Here is a 25,864-nt window from a genome sequence, read left to right as displayed (position 1 = left end):
TGCTCAGGTCAGAGGGGCCTAATCTTTGCCGCAGGCCCATTTATACATCTCACAGCTCCTACCAGGCAGATGCTGTTTGCAGAGCAGGGACCCAGCTCCTTAATCAAGGTCACCTCCTGTGGTAGACTCAGAGCTCAAAGCCACAGACACAGAAACAGAGTCAGAGAAACAACTGGAAAGGCCTCTAGCAAAAGCAAGGAAGCAGGACAAGTACTGTGGCGAGGTAGGCTTGAGGCTCTGGGATTAAGTCTGGCCCAGCCTAGCAGCTGCAGCCATTTTGGGAGTGACCCAGTGGATGGACGATCTCTCAGTCTCTTGCTGTGCCTTTCTAATACATAAATCAATCTTCAAAAAGGAAAGAGAGAGAGAGTGCAGCATGGTAGCCTAGTGGTTAATCCCTCACCTTTAATGCTCTGGAATCCCAATCCCAACTGCTCTACTTCCCATCCAGCTCCATGCTTGTGGGCTGGGAAAGCAATAGAGGACAGCCCAAAGCCTTGGGACCCTGCACCATGTGAGAGGCCCGGAACAAGCTCCTGGCTCCTGGCTTTGGATCAGCTCAGCTCTGGCCATTGCGGTCACGTGGGGAGTGTACCAGTAGACAGAATATCTTTCTGTCTCTTCTCTTTGTAGATCTACCTTTACCATAAAAATAAATAAATCTTAACTAAAAAATCTAACGGATGGTCCAAAGCCTTGGGACCCTGCACCTGCATGGGAGACCCGGAAGACACTCTGGACTCCTGACTTTGGATCGACTCAGTTCTGGCCATTGAGGCCACTTGGGGAGTGAATCATCTGATGGAAGATCTTCCCTTCTGTCTCTCTTCCTCTCTGTAAATCTGACTTTCCAATTAAAAAAAAAATAAATCTTTTTAAAAAACAGATGCATTATTTACACACACAATTACAGAGAGAGAGGACAGATACACACACATGTGCATGCATACGCATACACACAGATTCATCTTCCACCCCCTGGTTTATTTTCCTAATGACTGAAATGGCCAGGGACTAGGCCAGGCTGAAACCAGGAGCCAGGAGCTTCTTCCAGCTCTCTCACATGCATAGCAGGAAGCCCAAGCACTTAGTCCATCTTCTGCTGCTTTCCCAGGCACATTAACAGGGAGCTGGATCAAAAGTGGAACAACCAGGACTCAGCTCCCTGCTCACACAGACTGAGGAACCTATGAATCCATGTGCTGGTTTGTTGTTGTTCGTTTTTGGTTTGTTGTTGTTGTTGTTGTTGTGGTTGGTTGGTTTTCTGGGTTTTGTTTTTTAAGGATGCATCAATTTATTTGAAAGTCAGATTCATAGACAGAGAAGAAGAGACAGAGCAAGATTGTCCATCTTCTATTCATGTCCCAAATAGCCACAAGAGCTAGGCTGAGCCAAGTTGAAGCCAAGAGCTTTATCTGCACCCCCTGGGTGGGTAGCAGGGACTGAAGCAATTTGGCTGTTCTCTGCTGCTTTCCCAGCCACAGTATCGGGGAGCTAGATTGGAAGTGGAGCAGCCAGGACACAAACCAGCACAAGTCACAGCTTTCCTGCTGTACCATAATGCTGGCCCCAATATGGCATGTTTAGTTTACCTTTCTCATGATGCCGACCACACCAAACACCTTTTCAAATAGCACCAGTGTTTCCTCTTTCCTGTTTACTGCCCAGTGGTTCCACGCAAGGCTGCCCTAACTAATGCCTGCTAGTGGACGGTTGCTTGGGCTCTTTTTGCCAGGACACTGCAGTGACATCAACGCCCTGCCCACCTGTGCAGTTGCTAAGAGACCTCTGGGGCAGAGCTGTAACAAGGCCACATCGCCTCTAATACAGGAGCCCATGGACGTGCCCATTGATGCCATGTGGAAATGCTTGCTTCCTGAAACCTTCGCCAATGTGGATACTGTGCATTTCTTTGAATCCTGCCAATCTGATAGCTGAAAAATTATATCTCCTGGCTGTCCTGATTCGCATTTCTTTGATCCTCAGGAGACTGGACACCTTGTCTTGTGTTCGTGGACTCCACAAATGGCTGTTCTCTTCCCCCTGTAGGTGGTAAGTGCAGCTGCTCAGCTGGTTTTTTTTTTTTTTTTTTAACTGGCTTGTCTATCTGTTTTCAAATTTTATTGATTGATAGGAGTTCTGGGTGCTTAAGAGACTCAGTTCTGGAGACAACACTTTGAGCTGGACGGTACCTGCAGCCTGAGAGTGTGCAAAGTCACCTGGCCACGAGCAGGAGGCTGACCTTGTGTCCGTACATTTCTCTCTCTGTAAATCTGACTTTCCGATAAAAATGAATAAAGTCTTGAGAGAAAAAGAAAGACCAACCAGGAGAAGCAGCAGTATACACCTTGGACAAGAGCCTAATTTCTTGTAGGCTCAGGTGGAGGGGTCTCCCCTAGAGTGCATTACCAGAGTTCACCTGGGGCGGGGAGGGAGGGAAGCAGCCAATGAGATCAAGTGAAGGAGGCTTTCACAAAATACTTAACCTGAACTCTTCAGACACCTGTGTGCCGTGAAAGTCAGGGAAAGCCTAAACATGGTCCATCCTGAAGGAGGCTTAAGGAGCCATGGCAAGTCATTGAAAAAGATAAGAGGCTGCTCCCAAGATCACCACCATCTGAGAAAATGTGAGATTGCCCTGGGCTGGAAAGCACACCGCAAAGATGGCGGTGACAGCCAGGTGGCCCTGCACGCATAATGTTGATGGCCACACTGAGATGACCCAAGAAGATGTTCTGGCTTTTAGGAAGCATACACGCCTCTGCAGACTTAACAGATGCGTCTGCAGCTCAGTTCCAGACTCCAGGAAGACATGGGGCCAAGGGAACGCTGACGTGCTGCGGAAGACACAGGAACTCTTTTCCCGCGTCTTGCACACTTTCCTGGGATTTTGAAATCACATTGAAATGAACAGTGTAAAAACTGCTGGCCATGGGCAGGATGTGATTTTGCTTTTCCGGTATGATTTCAGTGTCTACATAACGATGCCTGAAGGAAGGGGCACCAAGCTGGCAACACTGGTCCTGGGGTCCCTGCAATCTATGCATTGACACATTCTACGGTATTCCTCGTGTAAGCAGAAAGTAGAAGTAAATTAAAATACAAATGAAACAAATAAAGCACAGCAATATTAAAACAAGGGGACAACCCAAGCACTCATGGAGAGATGACAGATTTCTGGATAAACCCAGTGTGATCTACCCCACACTGCCGCATCACGCAGTCTTAGGAGGGGTAGAAACGCCAAGTGCTATAATACCTTGAGGCCACCAAGCTGGGCAAAGTAACCCAGGAACAAAAGCACAAAGCCTGCGGGATCCCACACACAGACAGAACACAGACGGGTGGCTGCCCAGGGCTGGGCCAGGACATGACAGAGTCAAACATATAGAATCTCAGTTTGGAGGCCAGAATTGTGCCGTATGTACTGGGTTAAAGCACCATCTGCAATCCCAGCATCCCACATGGGCCCAAGTTTGTGAATCGGCTACTCCACTTCCCATCCAGCTTCCTGCTGACATGCCTGGGAAGGCAGCAGAGGATGGCTGAAGTGCCTGGATTCCCAGCACCCAAGTGGGAGACCCAGATGAAGCTGCTGGCTCCTGTCTTCTGCCGTTACAACTATCTGGGGAGTGAACCAGAGAATGGAAGATGTCTCCCTCTGTCTCTCCCCGTCTCTCTGTCTCTGCTTCTCTCTGATTGGGCAGTGCACACGGACAGGAAGTGTTCAAGACATCTCCTGACATTGCCAGCAGCAACTCCCCTTCTAGAATTCCTTCCTTCGGCTACCCTGACTCCCATGTTGCAAGGTCAGCTGACACCACACGGCTGTAGCCAGCAGGAAGCCAATATCTCAATGTCATCAGCCAGAGACCCACAGGACACAGGATCACAACAAGTCTCTTCCAGAGGCCTCCCGTGCATAGCCACAAGAACACGAGCTTCCCACAGCAGGCAGGCAGAGCCAATCGCCAGCAGTATCTGCAGTGAGAATCATGTCTAGACAAAAAAAAAAAAAAAAAAGGCAAAATTTTAAAAGCACGTGCACATTTGTGTACACATAGAACAATCTGGAAGTGTCAACAACAGGGTCAGGTGTGGATTCTGAAAAATAACAAGCGTGTGTCCATGATAACAAGCTAATCATGGCCACTGAAATCAACAAAGCAACGATTGCATAAAGGAACAGGTGAGTGGCGTGCTCTGTGGGCCCTGCCCTTCACTTTGGCAGTCATTGAGGAGGCCAAGGGGGAGACTGAGTCATATGCAGTGGGAGGAATGTAGGCCTGTCCCAGCTGTGAGGCAGCACACGCAGGAAGCACCAGCTGGACAGCCAGTACCCAGGGCCTGGGCAGAGGCGTTAGGTGACACCTGTCTGCAACCAGGGGCTGGGGCCCCTCATGGCTTTGCTGACTTCTGGACTGTGGGATAAAGGATGACTTTGGGGTGGGGGACAGGGAATGGCTCTGGCCCAGGAAACAGAATACCCTAAAATCTGCCTCTTTTTGTGCTTCCACAGCCAGGAAACTTCTGCTCACTGGGGCCCTAAGGTTCTACCCCACCTTGGGACAGGTGGTGGATAGGGACATCTGGGCAGGTAACTGGCACCTCCTGATCCTGGCAGGAAAGGCACAGGTACCAGCTGAACCTGAAAGGGGACGGCAGCCTCTCCATCCACCTGATTCCATTGATCCAGGAACACAGAAGCTTCCTGAAAGGCACCAAGGCAGAGTCTCCAGAAGGTTCTACTCCCAAAGCTGTGCACCAGTCTGCCTGAGTTTGTAGGGCTGCTCAGCATGCCCATCTTTCACCAGGGCTTCAGCTCCAGTGACGTCCTTTGCTTGTGGGAAAAGAGGCACAGGGGTCACTCAGGTACTCTCAGCCAGATGTAAGCACCCAGGTTCAAGGACATGTCTAAGAGACACAAAGGCACTGCTCAGGGGTTTCTGGACAATTCCAGCAAAATGTAGGTGAGAGTTGGATTGCTCATGTGGAAGGAAGACAGGGTTGGGATCAATGTCAGGGCATGAAAGCAAGAAGAACCGAAGAACCGCAACTTTCACCCAAATACTTTCTACAGGTGCAGTGAGAATCATGTCTTGGCCAAAAAAAAAAGGCAAAATTTTAAAAGCGCATGCACATTTGTGTACACATAGAACAATCTGCAAGTGTCAACAGCAGGGGTCAGGTGTGGATTCTGAAAAAAAAAAAGTGGCCGAAGCCACTTCACAGAGCACAAGCTGGTCCAGGCCCATCCCGGCCCTGCCTCTGCAGCAGGTGCGCATCCGTCCCTGCTGGGTGCCCAGGGTCTCCTGGTCTGTCTGGATGGGAGGAGCGCATCAGAGTGCTCCACCCCCGCCCTCTGACTCACGGAGCCCCAGGCACCTCACCCCAGCCTTTGTCCCTCTTCTTCCTCCTGGACACAGGACAATGGAATCGACATGCCTGGCAGCCAAGTCATCAGGAAAATGTGCCCAGAGAGCGGTTATGGGACTTTCCTTACAAAGACAAAGATCTGATGGGGCTCGGCTTGGGGGGACTCCTGGGCATAAGCAGGGCTGGGCTTCAAGTTCAAGCTGTGGGAAATTGGACATCTGGGGAGAAGGGATCTCACTCTGCACATCCCCCCTTAAGAAGCACTCAGCAAAGCACCCTGGTCACAGACACATGGCAACACAGGGCTCGGTTCCCCTTAACCATGGCCCAGCTTTATAATTCCTAGTCCTCCTTTTGCAAATCCCGTCGGCCCTTGAGCCAACATGCTCCTTGCAGGCCGGGCGGGGGAGGGGGACTGGCACAAGAAGCGACACTGCAGTGGAACAGCCAGGCAGCCCTGCAGCATCTAGTTGGGAAAGTCCTGAAAACTGGCCAAAAAGTCTATCTACCCAGCTGCCCCGCCACTGAGTGCCACTCGCAGCTGGACACATCATGTCAAGGACACCCCCTGGAGGAGTGTGACTTGCAGCCCACCCAGGGAATGCCTGAGCAAAGACCAGGCAGAGGCAACACACAGAAATACAACTACCAACAGCCAACTACAAGATGTAACACATTGGGGCAAAACGTGTTGCACAGCACTTTAAGCTGCCACATGCAATGCTGGCATCCCATATCTGAGCGCTGATTTGAGTCCTGGCTGCTGTGCCATGATCCAGCTTTCTGCCAAGGAAAGGAAGGGAGCAGAAGATGGTGCAAGCACTAAGACCCCTGCCACCCAGGTTTTACTCTCGCTTTACAAAACCACATATCACCCCTCTTGCCAGGTAAAACGACAAAGAGGATGGCGAAGGAGAAGGCGAGCCTTCCTGCAACTTGATGGAAGCAACTTAGTAAGACATACAAGGGACTTGCAAACCAACCAGATGCAAAGAATTAGGCAACGAAGCTAGTTAATCACAAAATTAGTCTCCTAAAGGGGCAAAGATAACTGCTTGCTGTAGTGGGCTAATGAGAGCAGAATGAAACACTTCTAAAACACACTCTGCCCATTGAGATCACAGATGGAAGGGCCTTCAGAACCCAAAGCGGTGGAAGGATCTGCCAAGTCCCCCAGCCCCACAGGGGCCGACCAGGTCTCACAAGCCCGGCAGGCCACCCCCAGGTGCCTGCCTCATCTTTAGAAGAATAAACCGGATGTTAGAGCAGTATGCTTTGGCCTAGCGGCTAAAGTCCTCACCTTAAATGCACCGGGATCCCATATGGGCACCGGTTCTAATCCCAGCAGCTCCACTTCCCATCCAGCTCCCTGCCTGTGACCTGGGAAAGCAGTCGAGGACAGCCCAAAGCCTTGGGACCCTGCACCCGTGTGGGAGACCTGGAAGAGGCTCCTGGTTCCCGGCTTCGGATCGGTGCAGTACCGGCCATTGTGCTCACTTGGGGAGTGACTCATCGGACGGAAGATGTTCCTCTCTCTCTCTCTCTCCTCTTCTCTGTATATCTGACTTTGCAATAAAAATAAATAAATCTTAAAAAAAAAAAAAAAAAAAGACCAGCATGCTTGTGAAACCTTGCGTCATCCACACACCTCATTCTCTCATTCTGCTTGTGCTGAGTTTACTCTGGTGCTGTTGAAAGGCAGAACAAGTGAAGTGAAAGAGCCAGAGAAGGAAGGCCTTCCAGTTGCTGGTTCATAGCAGGTGGGAGGCAGCAGCCTGGAACTCCAGTAGGTGGCAGGGACTCACAAGCTGCCCCCTTAGGACGTTCATTACCTGGAAGCTGGATTGGAAGTAGAACGGCCAAGACTTCCAGCAACAGCTGAATGCACTGTGCCATGATGCCTACCACATGCTCTAAGGAGTTCATGTACTGTTATTGTAGTAAGTAATAAGAAGAAAGCGGGGATGGGTGCCATTGGACAGCAGGTTAATCTGCTGTCTGCCACGTCATCATCTCATATGGACACCAGCTCCAATTCCAGCTCCAATTCTAATCCAGTTCCCTCTGAATGCACTTGGACCAGCCCTGGCTGCTGTGACAATCTGGGGAATGAGCAAGCGGATAGAAGCTCTCTCTCCCACTCCCAACTCTCTACCTCTCTCTCTTCTATAATTGTGCCTTTCAAACAAGTAAATAAATCTTTAGAAAAAAAAAAGAAGAAAGCAATAGCCTGCATAGGCAAACATCGCCCCATCCTGCAGAGACCACAGGCCAGAGAATCAGAGATTCTTCTGTGGCCCATGAATACACTCTTGGATTTTATTTGCTTATGTTTATTTGAAAGGCAGAATTACAGAGAGACACAGAAAGAAATAGAGTAAAAAAAGAGATTTTCCATCCACTGCTTCACTCTCCAATGGCTGCAGCTGAGCTGATCCAAAATCAGGAAGCAGGTCACCGCCTCAGGGGCCAAAGGAGTTGGGCCATCCTCCACTGCTGTCCCAGACACATTAGCAGGGAGTCAGAAGGGAAGTGAAGAAGCGTGCATAAACCGGGAATGAGAGAGACCTGGGAGGGAAATAGCGGGCGCCTCCCTCTTGGGTTACCACTCCCACAAGAGGGCATGAAAACTAGGACAGGGGCTGGGATGGCTAGACAGAGAGGCACTCAACAATATCCATGAGGGCTGGATAGTGGAGCTGGTTAGATGGAACTAACCTTCTATACTCACAGACATGTACGAGAGCCAAATGGGATGTGGGACAGACTGGACTAGTCTGCTACACATACTGGCAAACCAGGGTAGGGGACAGGCCTGGTGGGGGTTATTGTGGGTCACCCTGACTAAGCTGCAGCTCCCGTTGGTTTATGCGAGGGCCGAGTATGTGCTGGGCAGAACCAGGCTGGACTGCAACACCCATTGGTTACAGTGGAAGTCAGGACTGAAAACAGAACCAACCCAGCAATTGCAACCACCAGCTGATCAGGGCGATGGACTGTTCCAGGCCCTGTGCTTGCTAGAACACACAAGAATCTGTTCTGGGATCACCTCAAAGTTTCTTTGTGGATCTCCCCAATCGAAATGCCAGATGCAGAACCCTAACCAAGAAAAGACAGAAGACAGAACAGGTCAATCAACCACTTCAGCTATGTGTTGGCAGCGAAATACTGGGCAAATGGAGACTCTATGATGGACTGAGTCAATCAGTAGATTCTTCAATGACCTCATCGTGCTCGGAGTGGCGAGACTGACAGCGATTCATAACTGGTGAACTATCAAAACCACTTGAGCAAGTATCTCAGAGCATGCCCCACATCAGGGACTTGGGGTGGGTGGGAAAACGGGTGGGGCTTTTCCCTCAACACCCCCCTTTAACGTAGATACATGAAGGATACAATATGGAAATAATAGTCTTACCCACTTCCCTATAGCCCTTGAACCTTTTTACCCTTTTTAACTAACTACATAAAGATTGCAAAAAATACAATTTAAAAAGTCAGATTTACAGAAAAAAAAAAAAAAAGAACAGAGCTGGCAGCCCCACCTGACATCACCACCTCTTCCCAAGCACCCCGTCCCTGCCTCATCCTCACTTCACAGTGTGGCTCCCAAAATGCCATCAGAGCCATGTCCTGGGTCCTGCCCCTGGGTTTCCTCCCATGACCTCCTGCCCGGCTTCCCCACTGACCCCAATCTGATCCCTCATGCCCACCTCTGCCACTGTAGCCAGAGAAATTTTCCCATACATACACAGCCTAGTATGTCACTATGCTGCTTAAACAGCAGCCATGGGACTAGAAGCCCAATACTAACGCTCAAATTTCTTGGATACCATCTAGAACAGCCAGCATTTCACGCAAGAGAAATATCAGTCAGTTAGCAACTCTCCAGCCCTGACCCAGCAACACACGGCACTTCCTATGCTCCCACAAATGCACCAGGTCCCGGGTGTGCACCAGGCAGCGTCCTCAAGAGACAATGATGAACAAGGCACTTGCTTGCTTCCTAGGCACTCCAGCAGGCATCGCACAGTGCCCGACAGGCACCCAAAGTGCAGGCTTCCTCACCCCACTCACCAAGGAGATCCCTGAAGATTTAGTCATCGCTCCACCACTGGCCCCAGCAAAAATGCAGCAGCACCTGGAAATCTCTCAGCTGCTCTGCGGACCTGGCTCAACAAGACACAGCGGAGGGCGGCTGCGCCGTGCTCTAAGAGGCTAGGACACCGCTTGCAGCACAACATCCCATAGGGGAGCCAGGTTGAGTCCCAGCATCAAGGCTGTGTCTTTACTCATCCACTCCATCTCCCAGAACACGAGCCTCTCAAAGAACAAACTTTTAAAAATCTCAATATTCTCTGTTGTGTCAAATAGTAAGCATCCCGTGCACCTGCGATACCTGGAGCAGGTCCCTCCCTGGGGCCTCAAGCACCATCTAGTCCTCCTCCTGTCCACACCCATCCCAAACGGCAGGAAATCAGTCCACAAGTATAGTGTCCAGGGAAAGGGCACACCCACGGGTCAGGTACCCAGGGCACCAGCTACCACCAAGGTTCGGTATTTACTCAACAGAAAAGACAATGTCTTCTGCCTCTACTGCACTGAAGTCTTCATGAAAGCTCCACCTTGAAGGAGCAACAGGTTAGAAGCCAAACGCCCCCCTGCAGCTAGCAGGTGCAACTGCAGCTTCCTTGGGACCTACCAGCGGAAAGTAACAACAGCCAGCGGGAAAGGAGCACTGCTCACACTCCCAACAACAAGGGCAACTCTGAGAATGAGCTAGGAGTGGGAAAACCCCGCCAGGAAGTGCGCATGTGGCGTCCTTCCATTTGCACAAAAAATCCGGAAAATGCTGACAGTCCCCTGCAGCAGGAGGCAGATCCGTTCAGATCAACCAGAGCCCCAGACGCAAGGGGTTTTTCATTCTCTTGACTTGGTGATGGCTTCATAGGTTTCTGTGTTCAAACTCATCAAGCGATCATAAGCCTTAAAATTCTGCCATTATTTCACATTGTTTATATCTCTGTTAAGCCATTTCAAAACCAAAAATCAGGGGCCAGCATTGTGGCTCAGCATGTGAAGCCACCACTTGTGACACCAGTATCCTGTACTGGCATGCCGGCTTAAATTCCAGCTGCTTCACTTCTGATCCGGGTGTCTGCTAACGCTGCTGCAAAGACAGCAAGTGTTCCTGCCACATGTGTGGGAAACCCGGATGGAATTCCTGGCTTTGGGGGCTTTCAGCCTGGCATAGCCCCAGCCATTGTGGCCAAATCTGGAGTGAACTAGGAAACAGACACTCTGTCTCTCCCTTTTGGTTTCTCTGTCCTTCAAATAAATAAAATAAAACTGTAAAAACCTTAAATAGAAATACAAATTGATACTACCCTGAAGTGGTACTTGCACCTATGAGGAAAGAGCCAACACAGTTAGCAAAGCTCCGCCCAATCACTGGCGGCCAGGCTGACCCATCAGTACACTGCAAAATACAGCTGGTGCTACACAGCTAAAATACCCCAGGACACAAGGCCTGCCTCTGAGCGTTCAACCTGCAGATACTCCTGCACACGTCCACAACAACACAACAGGTACACACGGTGTGCAAGAACACAGACGGACGTCAATAACCAACGGCCACCTCCTGGGACGGGCAGCTCCTGCTGGAGAGCCAGCAGCTTAAAAAGGGAAAAAGCTCTCTCCGCTTGGGTGGGGGAGAATCCCCCCAGATTTACGTGTTTCAAAAACAAAAAGCAAATCAGCCTACATGAAGTATGATTCTGTTTTTTAAGAGAGAAGACATAGGGCCCAGTGGCATGGCCTAGCGGCTAAACTCCTCACCTTGAATGCGCCGGAATCCCATATGGGCACCGGTTCTAATCCCGGCAGCTCCACTTCCCATCCAGCTCCCTGCCTGTGCCTGGGAAAACAGTTGAGGATAGCCCAAAGCCTTGGGACCCTGCACCCATGTGGGAGACCTGGAGGAAGTCCCTGGCTCCTGGCTTCAGATCGGCACAGCACTGGCCGTTGCGGTCACTTGGGGAGTGACTCATCGGACGGAAGATGTTCCTCTCTCTCTCTCCTCTTCTCTGTATATCTGACTTTGTAAAAAACATAAATGGGGCCTGGCGCGGTGGCGCAAGTGGTTAAAGGTCCTCACCTTGCACCCCTGGGATCCCATATGGGCGCCGGTTCTAATCCCGGCAGCCCCGCTTCCCTTCCAGCTCCCTGCCTGTGGCCTGGGAAAGCAGTCGAGGACGGCCCAAAGCTTTGGGAACCTTCACCCACGTGGGAGACCCGGAAGAGGCTCCTGGCTTCGGATTGGCATAGTATCGGCCCGTTGCGCTCACTTGGGGAGTGAATCATCGGATGGAAGATCTTCCTCTCTGTCTCTCCTCTCTGTATATCCGCCTTTCCAATGAAAAAATAATAAAAATAAATCTTTAAAAAAAAAACATAAATAAATCTTAGAGAGAGAAGACACAAAAATGCATGCTGCTGTTGTCTTGTGTTTGTATAGACAAGCCCAGGCACACTGGGACTCCAGCAGGGGAAGGCATAAGGGAGATTGCTCCTCCCAGAGCCTCTGATGCTGCTTCACCCGATCACAGGAAACAAAAACTTTCCAGTAGTGCACAGGACAAAAGGAACCCGTAGCATCAGCTCTTAGAAACACTTCAGAGTTATAGGGCAGGCTCTGGGCACTGCAGCCAAGACCCCACCTGGGCGGCTCCTGTCCCACACGGAGTGCGGGGATTCGAGTCCCTGCTCCTAGCTCCACTCCCTACTCCAGCTTCCTGATCAGGCCCACTCAGGAGGCAGTAGGTGATGGCCAAAGGCCTTGGATCTCCACCACCCTCGTCAGAGATCGAAAACAAGTTCCAGGTTCCAGGCCTCAGCCTGGCGCAGCCCTGTCTGCTGTGGGTATTTAGAGACTGCCCACCTTTCAAATAAAAATGAAAATAAATGCATGAATGTTTTAAATTCCTGTAAATTAAAAAGGAGAAGAAGCAGGTTGTTAGGATGGAAACAGACAGTGGTGTGGACTGGGATGTGACGGCCTGTGGTGCCTCAAGCTCCCCTCGCCCCAGCAGCACCAGAGAGCCCTCACTCAGAATGCACCTCCCTGGCACATGCCCCACACCTGCCCAGTCAGAATCCCTGCAGCGAGTACCCTGGGACCCCAGGTCCCAACGGTAACAGCCCCCAGGTCAACGGTCAACAAAGATTCACCCAGCACCAGCTACGCAGTCCCTGTTCTCCTGGAGTTTCTATGCCAACAGAAGGAGCAGAGGGAGAAGTGGTGGCATGTGGGATGCGGAGAATGAAAACAGGCTGACCCAGAGGGAGTGGGATGGCAGGCTGTCTGGAGGAGGTGGCCTTCCAGCTGAGATCTGGGTGGTGAAGAGGAGAAACTCAGCCAGGCCAGGATGCTCAGGGAACTGAGGACAGACTCAGAGCAGGTGGAGGCAGGTGGCTGAGAGCAGCAGGCCAGCAAAATCAAGAGCCTGGATTTTTTCTCCCAGTTTCTTCTCTTAAAATGTGAGTGTGTGTGTGTTTACTTACTTTTAAAAGGCAGAGCTACAGAGAAAAAACAAGAAGGTTACTGTCCACTGGTTCACTCTCCAAATAGCCACACAGCTAGTGCTGAGCCAGGCTGAAGCCAGGAACCAAGATTTCCATCTGGGTCTCCCACATTGGGTGCAGGGCCCAAGCACTCGAGCCTTCCTCCCCTGCTTTCTCAGGTGTGTTAGCAGGGATCTGGATCAGAAGCAGAGCAGCTGGGACTCTAACTGTGCCCGTATGGGATGCCAGCATAATCGGTGGTGGCTTAGCCTGCTGCACCACAATGAGGGAGCCTGGGTTTTATATCGAAGGCAGGAGAAAGCCACAGGAGAGTTTTCAGCAAGGGTCATGTGATATGGTTCTCGAAAAAAAAAATCATTCCAGCAGGAGTGTTCAGAGACATGAAAATGGAGCAAGGGGATGTGGAGATGACCAAGTCTGATGCAAAATTACAGCAACGCAGCAAAGGCAGCTTAGATGGAGGTTAAGGATCCTGGACAGGTGGAAGAGGGGGGCACACAGGGCTCTGCCACTACTGACATCTCACACGGAAGGCTGGACGGGGAAGGGCTTCCCAGGACACGTGCCTGAGAACCAGGAGCTATAGCCCAAGGAGAACCTTTGACCAAGTTGGGAAAGATCCCCAAGCCCTGGAAAGAAGACCACGCAGGGCGTTTCATCCACTAAAAACAGCACTCAGGACACGTGGTCCACATAAGCCAACATCCAGGAATGACTGGCAATGGTGGCCCCCAAAACTATCAAAAACAAGGACCATTTAAACGTTTGCTATTGGCTAGGGCTGGGAGAGTGCCAAGGCAGTGCCCTAAGTGAAGGCTGCTGGGCTGAGGTCGGGCGCCCAGAGCACCTGGGCAGGGTCCAGGATGAGCGGCCTCTGATGAGGTGAGTTTCACAACGTGGCCTCAGGCTGGTGCTTACTCCATGCACACCATGCCTAAAGTGGCTGGTCCACATTCCTTCCTGCCCTGCTGATCAGACTCCAGGTTGGGAGAGTGCTGTACGGGAAGCCTGGCAGATACTGGGTCACCTAAGGCGATACAGAGGCTGCCCTGCCCAGCAGTGCCTGCACTGAGGGACAGTGACTGGGGAGGCAGTGGACAGGTGCTCATTGCCATAAGAACCAGGGTGGGGAAATCATTACAGCCAGGCCCTTGGGAGCGGAATGACTCCCTTGCACAAGTGATTTTTGCCCTTTGGACATTCATCTCACCCATCAGTCAATGGCAGTTCCCAAAATAAGGAAACAACACACACCAGGTAGTGCGGAACTCAACACAAACACAACCACACACGGCAGTGCTGACGAACGAGGAGCCGGGGCTACCATACTGCTTAAAGGCAAGCTCCCAGACATCTCCAACTTGCCATCTCCGTCACTGCCAAGCATTCCTCTGGAACACAAACTCACGGGATAAAGCAACGAAAGCGAACAGAGGGTGAGCTCGTTCTTGGCCTACAACACGACCCCATGGCTAGGAAACATAATACGCTGTAAAACCACAGAAGCATTGGGAAATGCAGTGCCTTGACAGGTGGCGGAATGAAACGAGGTACTGTGTAGCGATGGTAACACTTAGCAAATATGGTGACAGAAGCATATCGCTTCAAACTGAACCGCAAAGAATTCAAATGCTTAGAGGCAGGCACGAGACTGGGCAGAGAAAACTGGAACCGAAGAACTGAGTCAGTGTGAGTGAGCAAGGCTGGGAAAGCAGCCACAACCGTAAGAGCGTCATTTTCAGCACGATCCCCACTGAAGCTGAACCGCTGCTTCACACCAAGTTCTGCCCCACATACTCAGCGTAAGTTTGCCTTTTATCTCTTCGTGGTAGAAATCTCACAGTAAAGTCTTAAAATGTGTAAATATTTGGACTGGATTCCAATTGTGTCTCTGTGTGTATACATTTTGTTTGTTTTACCAAGGCAAGAAATAAACAAAATTCTACTGGTGGAGCTGTACGGGGAGAAGAGCCGGAGTTCAAGCACTTTTTTTTAATGCCATTTGATGTTTCTAAATGTGTAACTGTTTTGCTTAATGTCCACAATAATAATCCAAGTAATGGCTGAGACAGGAGTGAGACATCTTTAAATGTCTGCATTCAAAGTCACTCTGGCGGGCAGGTGCTGGGCACAACCTGCACGCCCTGTGGGAGTGCCTGGGTTGAGTCCAGCTCTACTCCAACGCCACCTTCCTGCTAATGCAAGCCCTGGGAAGCAGCAGGGGAAGGCTCAACGATTTGGGTTCCTGCCTTGCATGTGGGAAACCTGCATTGAGTTCCAATCTCTTGGCAGTAGCCTGGCCCAGCCCAGCTGCTGTGGGTATTTGTGGAGTGAATCAGTTGAAGGAAGGTGTCCGTTCCTCTGTATTCCAAATGGAAAGAAAACAGTTCTGCCCAGCACGGGGACAGCCATGTGTCTTCCCTGCGGCCCGGGATTTGCAGGCCTGCCAGGGCAGGGGAACATATAGGGCATAACAGCAAGCTGGCAGACCAGAGCTCTGCTCCACCCCGTTGCCCCCACCCACCCTTCTCTTTCTAGGAGCTTCTTGGGCACCTGCTTCCTCATGGGGGCAGATGAAGGGTTTGGATTAGTTCTGCAGGGCTTGCCAAGCTCCATGTGACCCAGGACTCTTTTATTCATTCATTCATTCAGGCAAGTGGATAGGCCAGCTGTCATCAAGTCCCTGTGTTGTAACAGGTGCTGGGGCTCTGACTGAAGGTAGTCAATGGGCCCTGCAGAGCTTCCTGCCCAGCAGGGAAGACAAACATTGCCCAAACTACCACTGGGAAGGTTCCAGCCCGCTATAGGCAGGGGAGGCTGGGGGATACCTGAGGCTTCTGGGGGACAAAGAGAGTGCAAGGACTGGAAAAGGCCTGAGTCCCTGACAGAGAGCAGAGGCAGCTCACACGCTCTGACGCAGCATTGTCAGGAAGCTGGAAGCAACCCAGCAAGCACGCGGCACAAGCCGGCACTGCAGTGCCCGGCAGCACAACCTGGGTCCAACGAGCTAGCCTGAGCCAAGGATGGAGGCCTGTGACCCTGGAGAACAACCCTGCAAAGAACCCACTTGCTGGCATCACTCAGCAGACAGCCACACTGCCAATTCTCCATCAGCCAATCCTCAGCCGACCTCAGGGGGCCGTTGGGTAAAAGAAAAGCCAGCGGCTGCTGCTCCGTAAAGCTGGGCCAACTGACAGTCAGCATGCATGTGCCACGAGGAGCAGCCCTGGCGCTGAGAAAACGGAGAATGCAGCCGGTGCTGCATACAGACTTGCAGACTGTGCTGAATGTCAGCAGTGGTGGACTTCTGGGCAGGTGGAATCCCGGGGCTCATAAGTGCTCATGTCAACATGCAGGAAATTAGCCGAGGCAGCAGACAGGGGATAAATCAAGAGAGAATAGGGAAGCTTTCATAAGCAGAAGCTGCCTTCCAGCTACATGGAAAAACACTCTAGTGCCCGAGTAAATAAATAATAAAAGGATACGGAAACAATACACCTTGAACACTCCCATCCGTCCCTTCTCTCCTGGGCAGAAGTGGTGCCGACAGGTTGAGGCAGCCTGGGTCATGGAACCAGCTCTTCTTTATTGATCTAATAATACTGGAGCAGATTTCAAAGAATTGGGGAGGACATTTTCAAGAACAGAAGCTGGTCTCAACTGATTCGTCTGCCCCATGGTTTTGTCCCCAAGCTCTGCTATTAACTCTGGGGACACTCTTCTGACCCTGGACTGCACACAAGCTTGAAGGCAGAATTTGGGGGATTCTTTCATAGCCCGAATTTATCATTCTCCCCAGCTAGGAAAGCCCCGAGAATATCTTCCCACAAGGAAAACTAAACAATGTCGGGTGAATTTCATGCTTCCCACACGTAGTCCCTATTTTTGAAAACAATTTAATTCACACAGGCTCAACAGCATATTTCACAATGGCAGCTGTGACCTGGCTTGTGCAAGCACTGGTGTGTTTTTCTTCAACATATGCTACACCTCCATCACAAGCACCTGCTGCAACAAACAGGTGCCAACAAACAGGAACGTGTGAGAGCGGAAAAGAAAACTCAGCAACAAACTACGGTGGAGACAAGAGTCATCTCAGAACACAGGCTCTCAGAGCAAGTGACAAGGAGGTGGGAAGACGGCCTGAGCAGAGACGACCGCAGACCCACTGATTAGACACAAAATGTTCAAGTACTGTCATTCTCAGCTGGCAAGGCAAGGGAGAGCTCACACTTCTGAAAGCTGAGCGGCCCCTCTGCACTGTCACTGTGTGCCAGGGCTGTCCAGGAGAAATGAAACAGTCACCTGTGTTGGCACACTGGCCATAGTAACACCCGTCAGAGTCCCTGCCATGGGCTTGGGACATTGGATTATGCGGTCCCCACTGTCTTCTCCATCAGACCATGAGCTGTATACCAAACCTGTTACACCTGCCTGGTGCAGAGCGACCTAAGGAAGAGGCTGTCACCTGGCATCAAATAATTTCTCTGAGAGTGTCAGCAGCCCTGGGATTCGAACATTCCAGACTTTGCCGGGATCCCCCAGATTCTTACTTGAATGCAGAGAGGGGGTCACTGTGGCCAGTTTACATGTCTTGGAAGCTGCAGGCTGCTAGGTGAGGAGGACTGCCCACTGGAGAGCAAGTTCACGCCCACACTAAGCATGCACGTGCAGCTGACCACCAGCGCCCCCATGCTGGGAACATGACAGAACAATACAGAAAGCCCAAATTTCTGCCCAAGGCACCTGTTTCAGTATTAACAATTCTCCACATTTGCTTATTGAAATTGCTTATTACACATGTTCCTTACAAATGCACTGGAAAAGCTGGAAGCAGCCATAGCAGCATTCCCTTGGGAAGAGGGAAAGGACGTGCTCCAGACCCCACAGCGTTCGGGAGCAGAGAGGAGCGCTGGTCTGAGCACTGCACTGAGGACTTAGTCCTGGCCTGCTATGACTGTTTCAATTGTAGATACTTTTTAATGGCATGAAAATACTTGTTAAACAACAGATTTTCAGCTGTAGCAAAGCAAGACTTTGTTGTTATTATTACTTAAGAACTGCCTTCTGTGGAGACAGTGGTCCACGAGCCTAGAGGTGAGGCTCTGCACCTGCACCTGAGGCCAGCACTGAAGTATCGCAGGGAATGCTACTGACTGTGACGCTGGCATCCCCATGTGGGCACCAGTTCGAGTCCCAACTGCTCTGTTTCCAATCTAGCTCCCTGCCACAGGCCTGGGAAAAACTGTGGAAAGTGATCAAGGTCCTTGGATCCCTGCTACCCATGTGAGAGGTCCAGATGGAGCTCCTGGCTCCTAGCTTCTGATAGCTTCAGCCCTGTCATTGCAGCCAACTGTGAAGTACATGTAAGATCTCTGTATCTGTCCCTCCATCTCTGTTGCTCTGTCTTTCAAAGGAAAAAAAAAAAGAATTCAAAAGGTGAAGGAAAACCAAGTTACAAAACACACTGTGGCCTTACTTTTATTACAATTTGTGTGAATAACATGTTAAAACAATTGTAAGTACTGATTGCAAACACCATTAACTATGGTTATGTCTGAGTGACATAATTTCCTTTTTCATGCTACTCAACGATCTACAAATTGTTATGGCTGAACAGTGATCTTAAGATATGAGCAGACCCCCAGCCAGTTTTGGTGGAAGTGCCAATGGGAGCTGACCCCGCTGGGAGGGAACTTTGACCGGCAGGTACTCTGTAGCCAGCATCCCCACTTTTCATTATTCCACTCCTGCAGGTGCACAGAGCAGCAGCGAAGGGACATGAAAAGACAAGGACATTCCAAACAGATGAGGCCACAGCGAGGATGGGAACCATGCACTTGGGGACTGACATAAAGCTGCCTCTAAGAGCCGTGATGAAAAATAGCAGGCAAGATGCAGAAGGCATGCCTGTCTACCATCGCTTTCAAGGTCACATGCATACTTACTGGCACACAGGCAGGCGACCCTTGGAGGGCTCGCCTGGGAATTTGCATAATCATTGCCTTGAAAGGAGGGATGAGAGAGGGGAGAGAGCAGAACTGAGTTTCACTGTGTATCTTTCCTTTTGTAAGGTGAATTTTTTGTTTGTTTTTTTTACTAATTGCCTATGTTGCAAAAACACAGCCTTGTTGGGGAAACACCACAGTCTCCCATGAGGCTTCAGCTTCGCATGACCTTCTGGGCCACAGGCAGCCCTTGGAAAATGCCGCCTCTGGCAACTGAAACTGCAGGAGGCACCTGGCAGGTTCTTGCCGACCCCACCCGGCCCCCCAGGCAGATCCACCTGCGAGTCCCCGGATTTTCAGTCTTGGGTTGACACAGGTTCTGTACAGCCATAGCAGGAACCTTGTGTCCTCTGACCACAAGGTGGAATGCTCACTTGTATGCAGTAAACAAAACAAAAAAAAATTACCTTTCAGCAAAGGAGTCCAGTTTCCCCAGCTCGTCAGAGAGACCCACGAGGGAATCCAAGGTCCCCACCTAGACAGATCAGAAAGAAGTCAGGGGTCCACAGAAGTGAGGAGGGGGGCCACAGCCTGGCCACAACACAGGTGACTCCGACGCATCTGCAGCTGGCTGCTCTCGGCCAACAGCAAGCTCTTGATGCAGGAGTCTTTTGATAAACTCGCAGCTTGCCACAGGAGGGTCTGTTAGGTCACTCCTTGGCGCTGGCTCCCTGTGCTCTTACAATGGCTGTCTCCTATCTGCGTGATGGATCCAGAGATGCCCGAGCGAGCAAGGTCAACAAGCCGTTGTTTCTAAAAGTCTTTCCTCTCCCGGGTCACCACAGCTTGCCTTTCCCGTTCTATTGGGGACAGCAGGCCTGCTACCCACTCCGCCCTTCACCATTGCCTTCCTCTGTTTGCAGGGTCCACGACCTGCTCTTCAGGTTTGGGAGCCGTTGCAAGATTATACCCAGCTCAGATTATACCCAAAGGTCTGTTCTCCCAATCAGAAAGGTCCATTTAGTACCATAAGATAACCTCAAGCAGATCCTCAAGAGGAATTGGAAAACGGTGGCGCCCTGGGCGCCTCCAGCAGGTTGAAGTTCACGCACCATGCTTTCTGCAGCTCTGTGCCCTGGGGAGCCTCACACCAGCAAAATGACAAGTGGCTGCCTGACTTCCTGGCCCTCACGGTGCCCTTTGAGCAAGCAAGCAGCGCAGGCTGTACAAGGGGACCTGGTCTGGGTTCAGAGCCTGAGGCAGCCACGCACCAACTCTGCCATCTTCCCAGGTGACGGACCTGGCTGCCCACACCCAGCTGTTGGCAGATGCAGCAGCCTCCCTAACTGCAGGGAGAATCCAGACTTTAGTGGGGATTAGCCAGCTGTAATTTCTGAGGCCTGCCTCTGCCGCCCCTAGGATGCGCTGCACCTGTGTGGCTCTACCCCAGCTGCTGCTTCCCCAAGACCCTCTGCGTCTTCCTCAAGTGTCTGTTCCCCGTTAAGGGACAGGACCACACACACCTTGCCTCTCTTCAACAAGTATCCCATGTTATCAGATCAGGTTGGGGGAGGGGGCATTACCTCCAGCCCCTGCTCTCCAGCTAAACTGGAGGCCTTCTGGTCCCGCCACTCTGCATCCAATGCTACAGTGCAACCACAGGCTGAACACACCCCAAGCCTGCCTGTCTCAGCTCCAGGCTGGAGTTCTTAGATGGTGGTGAGTGTGGGTGACACCCTACCATCTTCTTTGAAGCCCCCACCCAGGACCTTGTCACCAGTGTGATGGGAACAGTCCAAGGTCACATGTGCTGCAGCAAATCCAGGGCAACAGAACCAACTTCTGCTCCGGGTCCCCTTAGCTATAGATTTGTCCCAGCTCCCTCACTCTCACCTGCTACCTTCCTTCCGGGTAGACCTGCCATCTCCATCCCTCCCTCCTCCACAGCCGGCTTCTCTCCTCTTCCTCCCCCTCTCCCCCCAGGGGATGTACCTTGAAGTCAGGAATAACGAATTTCGTGTTGTAGGACAGGTTGGACTTGGATGTCACGGTATTCATCCTCTCCAGGGCTTGGAGATTCTCCTTATCGCCGGGGGCTGATATCAACCAGAACTCGGACATGGTCCAGTCTCCTCAGCTGCAATCACTGGCGACCCCCGGCGGGCGGGCGCAGAGAGACGGCGGCGTGGGGGGTGGGGGAGCGGAGTCAGAGCGCGCTCTGCCCCGATCCTCCCTTACAGCAGGCGCCCTCTCCCGACCCCTTCCCCGGCCTCGCCCACCTCCCAGCTCAAAGCCCTCGCCTCCAACGACGCCGTCTGTCCATTCAAAGCGCCGCGCTTATCTGAACCCAGAGGCCATAGGATCTCCGGAGCCCCGCAGCTCCACCACCCCAGGGTGGCTGGGGCCGGTTTGAAGGGCAGAGAAGGAGGAAGGACCACGTCCTCTCCCCATCCCCTCTCCCTCCGGCGCCCAAAGCCGGCGCTGGGCAACCGCTGGACAGGCCTGCCCGGGTCTTCTTTCCAAGATGCACCATGAGGGACGCAGGAAGGGGGGGGGGGAGCCACAGAAGCCTCACAGCGGGCTGCACCCGCCGCACCTGAGCCTGATTTCAGCCTGACAAACTTCAGACGAACTATTCTCTCAAAAAGCGAAAAGAGGAAAGAGGCCTCCAGGCTCCTCATCCCTCAGCGCAAGGAGTGCGCCCCGCCAAACCCGCTGACTGCCCACGGGCCCCGGACTCAGAACGGTCCCAAAGGCCACTCGCAAGGTCGTTCGGACGCGCCCACCCTCGTTCCTTAGCGGCCCTAGGCCTCGCGGAGTGCGTCTCTGGACCAGGGAGGAAAACAGGGTTTAAATATACATATATATATCGTGCGAGATTTCCCCCAGGGGCCGTTTCTCCTCTGGACTCGAATCTCTCTGAGCCCACCTTAGGCAGGCCAAACGCAGCTCCTTTCCGCCGCCAGAGCCCCGCGCGGCGCCGGGGAGATGCCACCTGCCAGATCCACGAAACGCGCGGAGAGTGGCCGCTGGCTGCCCACGACCCACTCCAGAAGGCTCGGGCGTCGGTCTCCGGGGACGCGCCCCCAGCCTCGTGAGGACCCCGCAGCCCGGACCCCAACCCCGCTGCGCGTCCTTACCCGGAGCGGCGGGGCGCGCAGGGCCGGAATGCTCGGCCGGCTCCCGGGAGGCAGCGGCTTCTGCGGCCCCGCGCGCTCCGCCCCGCCTTTTATCCCAGGCGCGGCAGGCGGCCCCCGCCCCGCCGGGCATTTGCATACGAGCCGCCAGCCTCCCCGAGTCCCACCAGGTTGGAACCCCGGACCCAGGGAGCAGACGCGGGGCGTCGTGCGGCGGGCTACGGGCAGGCAACGAGCAGCTAGCCAGCTGGGCCCCGAGGTTTCAAGCGCCCCCAGGCCCACCGCTCCGCCGAGTCCGTGCGGGGTGGAGCCTGGGAAGACGCGCGGGAGACCCCACCCCGGCGCCCTGCCGCGTTTCCTCGGGAGTCACCTGCGCGCGGCTGTTCCCGAGGACCGAGTCCGAGACAGGGGTTGCCGTGTGGAAAGCGACGCAACAGGTTCCCCGACACTGTGGAACGCACCTGCAGAGGGAAACGAAGCCCTTCCCGTCGGCGTGGGCGCGGGTCGCTCAGGAAACTCCCCGGCGCGCCCCCACGCCGTGGCCGCGGCTGCGGGGCTGCGCGGGATCGGGGATGGGTGCGGCTCGCAGCCTGGGGCGATATTAGCCGGCGGTCAACCCCGAGACCCTTTGCTCTGGCCTGCGGGAGACGCCAGGGCACCTGTGACCCACGGCTTCCCAGGTGCTGCCCAGGGAACAGCCTCGCCCTCCCGAGTAGGGCGAATTCCTCATCTGTCCCCCTGAGTCTTGGGGATGCTGTCGGATCCGAAGGGATAGTGCTGGGCCCCCCAGCCCCGCACGCGGCGGCACTAGAAGCCCCAGACCCAGACTCTGAGGTCAGGAAGCGCTGGGACTGACAGACGGATCCACACCTGCGCCGCACACCACTGTCACCATTAGTCAGTCGGCCCTTGCGACACCTTGCGACAAGGGAGGGAGGACTCCTGAAACCCGAGGATGTGGAAACCTGGGTGCAGGTAGAGGGCGTGGCCAGCTGGGAGCGGAGCCAGGTGGGCTCCCCTGGGCTTGAAGCTGGGGGCAGATCTTGCTTAGGGACACACCCCGGGCTGGCCAAGAACGCTGGCCTCGTGGTGCTGGGTCACACAACTGGCTTTAGTCAAGCTAATGTCTTTGTCCCTGGCTCACGCCGAGGGAGCAGCTGTGTCCCTTCCATCACTTCCAAGTTCAGGACCCTGAACCTGGCTTTTGGCAGCCTGGCCAGCACGCTTAGTTTAGTGACTGTCCTCTTCCATCCTTAAGCCTGACCCCTCTCCCTGCTTTATTTCATGAAGAATCGGAGCCAAAAAACGTGAGGACCCCTTCGGTCCTGCTGTCCTCAGATTCCCGACACAGAATCTAAAAACTTTATTCATCAGAACTTGCAGTAGCTTGGGCCTTTGGAGTTCCTTTGCCTTTCCCAAGCGATTTCTCTCTCTCTCTCTCTCTCTCTCTCTGTCTCTCTCTGTCTCTCTCGATTTATTATTTTTAAAAGATTTTTTTATTATTATTTCTTGCGAAGTCAGATATACAGAGAGAAGGAGAGACAGAAAGGAAGATCTTCCCTCCAATGATTCACTCCCCAAGCAGCTGCAACAGCCGAGCTGAGCTGATCAGAAGCCAGGAGCCAGGAGCTCCTTCCTGGTCTCCCATGTGAGTGTAGGGTTGGGTTTGTCCTCGACTGCTTTCCCAGGCCACAGGCAGGGAGCTGAATAGGAAGCAGGGCTGCTGGGAACAAAACCATATGGGATCCTGACGCGTTCAAGGCAAGGACTTTAGCTGCTAGGCTATTGCACCGCCTTCTCAAGCAATTTCTTATTGGTGTCTTGTTTTGCTGAATGTAAAAGTAGTTCCACATTTCTTATAAAGAATTGGGAAAGCAGAAAAATATACAGAAGAAAGTTCAAATAACCTGCAAAATTTCACAATCTGAAAATAAGCAATATCAACACTCAGATTCTCTTGTGACTTTTAATGCATATGCATGAGTATGGCTGTGTCCTTGGTTGAGGAATGGAGCTGACAGGTGTATAATAAAGTGTGGCATCCTGCTGTTGTCTGTTTTTAGAGATTAAAAAAAAATAACAGATGTATCTTATCTGTAAGGGACAATGCAGCGTTATCAGACATTGGCCACAGCTCAGAAGTTGAGTCATATTCAAAGCCAAATAAAGATGCTTTGTTGGACAGCTGAGAGAGAGGCTTGCCCAGATGGCAAGATGTGCAGTTCTCAAATATAGTGGTCAGCTGTGAGATGCTGGGTGCTCTTCCTGCCACTTTCCCTGCAAAGTGAGACGGATCTTTAATACAAAGACATTGGTGCAAAGTCACCAGGAAGTTGTGGCACCTGCCACCTCTTCATCTTGGAACATCATAACACAACATCCTGCAATGGAAGGAAAGTGTTTTCCCTCTATCACCAGAGGCTGCACTTCATTTCTGTTCTCTCCTGACACAACCCCAACCTATCTGAACCTGCTGCTGAAAACCTCTGTGGGCATTGATCACTGCTTCAAAATACTGCCCGGGCTATGAAACACACACACAACCGTGTTCCTAATGAATCCTACCTCCTCCTGAGAACAAAGGCAGGGAGCGAATGCCACCATGGGCCTTGTGTCCTCCTAGGCTGATGAACTTGAGAGTGCCTAAATGTGGCATGTGCCAGGCATTGAGACACAAGGCCTGTGCAGGAGAGAGCCTGGGCTGGTGACAGGCCCAGCAGGATGAGGGGCGGGCGGAGGGCATTTCTCTAGAAACAGCTCAGCAGGAGGGAAACCTGTGAGCAGTGCTGTCCCAAGGCACTGTAAGAACAGATCGGCCTTTTGTGAGAACAGATGGGTCTGTGCAGCTGGACAATCAGATAAGCTGTCACCCTCCCTGAGATCCAGGTTCGTGGCTGAGCCTGCCCGCCTTTCAGCGTGAGGCTGAGAGCAGAGAACACTCCTGGAGAGAGCCCCCAGTGAAGTGCCCGGCACTTCTCGCTCCCTCTACCTCTCCAAGTCGCTCTTCAGGGTTTCACATGTCTGGGCTGGCACGTTATAGCTATTAAAAAAAATTTTTTTTTTCTCCTAAGTAACTAGAAAGTACTTTGATCTATGTTTTCTCTTTCAGTTAAAAAAAAATCCTTCTCGTGACTTTAACACAGTCATCAGCCATCATTATGGTTGTCATTTTTTGAGAGAAAACATAAGGTGTGGGAATTCTCGTGGCATCTCTACCCGAAGGTCCACAGTCAAGGAGAAACCCCGCCCTCATTTGACCAGGCTCCCGCCCACCCATCCACCTGTGCCTACAAGGCCCTGTGGCCGGGTGCAACAATAAACTTGAGTTTGAGTTCAGACTACAGCCAAGTTAAAAGCCATGAATGCAAAACATGGGGCAGGTTGGTGGCGCACGCATGAGGAAGCAGAAACACTCCAGAAATGCCCTGAGGAGGAAATAGGCCCAAGGAGACAAGTCACCTGGCCCCGAGCACAGTCAAGGGCAGATATATGAATGTATGTTTTGAATTGAACACACCAAGTTCAACACTCAAGATTTATTTATTTCACTTTACATAAACTTGACTTGAAATAACCCTATAAATACTGAGCACCAGTTGGTAGCTCGCTCTGCATGGCAGTGTGAGCAAATCTGACACTGCTCCCTGGTATCTCCTTGACTCCAATGGATACACGCCAGGAGCCAGGATTCTCCCACAGAAGAGGGAATCTCAAAAATGGGGAAGAATCTGGAAAGAGTCCTGAGCTACTGGGTGGTCATTGTGGTTGGGCAACGGCCTACGTGATAGAGAGAGAGAGGGAGAGAGAGAGAAAGAAGGC

At 52.2% G+C, this 25,864-nt stretch overlaps 1 protein-coding gene across 3 annotated transcripts in view; it reads right to left on the bottom strand.

Annotated features, from left to right (window-relative positions):
* Nucleotides 1-21,037, bottom strand: part of ATP6V1C2 (ATPase H+ transporting V1 subunit C2) — a 39,268-nt gene extending 18,231 nt beyond the window's left edge. For 2 of the 3 annotated variants that reach the window (XM_040992828.1, XM_040992827.1), the window contains exons 1-2: nt 20,901-21,029; nt 19,376-19,443 (exon numbers count right to left, since the gene is read on the bottom strand). In XM_040992828.1, coding sequence (XP_040848762.1) covers nt 19,376-19,443; nt 20,901-21,029 — 197 coding nt within the window. Of the gene's footprint in view, nt 1-19,375; nt 19,444-20,900 lie in introns of all 3 variants that reach the window. The other variant, XM_040992829.1, reaches the window with a different exon arrangement.
* Nucleotides 21,038-25,864: the final 4,827 nt, after the last annotated feature.

Source organism: Ochotona curzoniae, unplaced genomic scaffold (genome assembly GCF_017591425.1).
Source record: "Ochotona curzoniae isolate NIBS_2020 unplaced genomic scaffold, NIBS_Ocur_1.0 contig_883, whole genome shotgun sequence".
NCBI classification, from domain to species: Eukaryota; Metazoa; Chordata; class Mammalia; order Lagomorpha; family Ochotonidae; genus Ochotona; species Ochotona curzoniae.
This window is presented reverse-complemented; position numbering and strand designations above follow the sequence as displayed.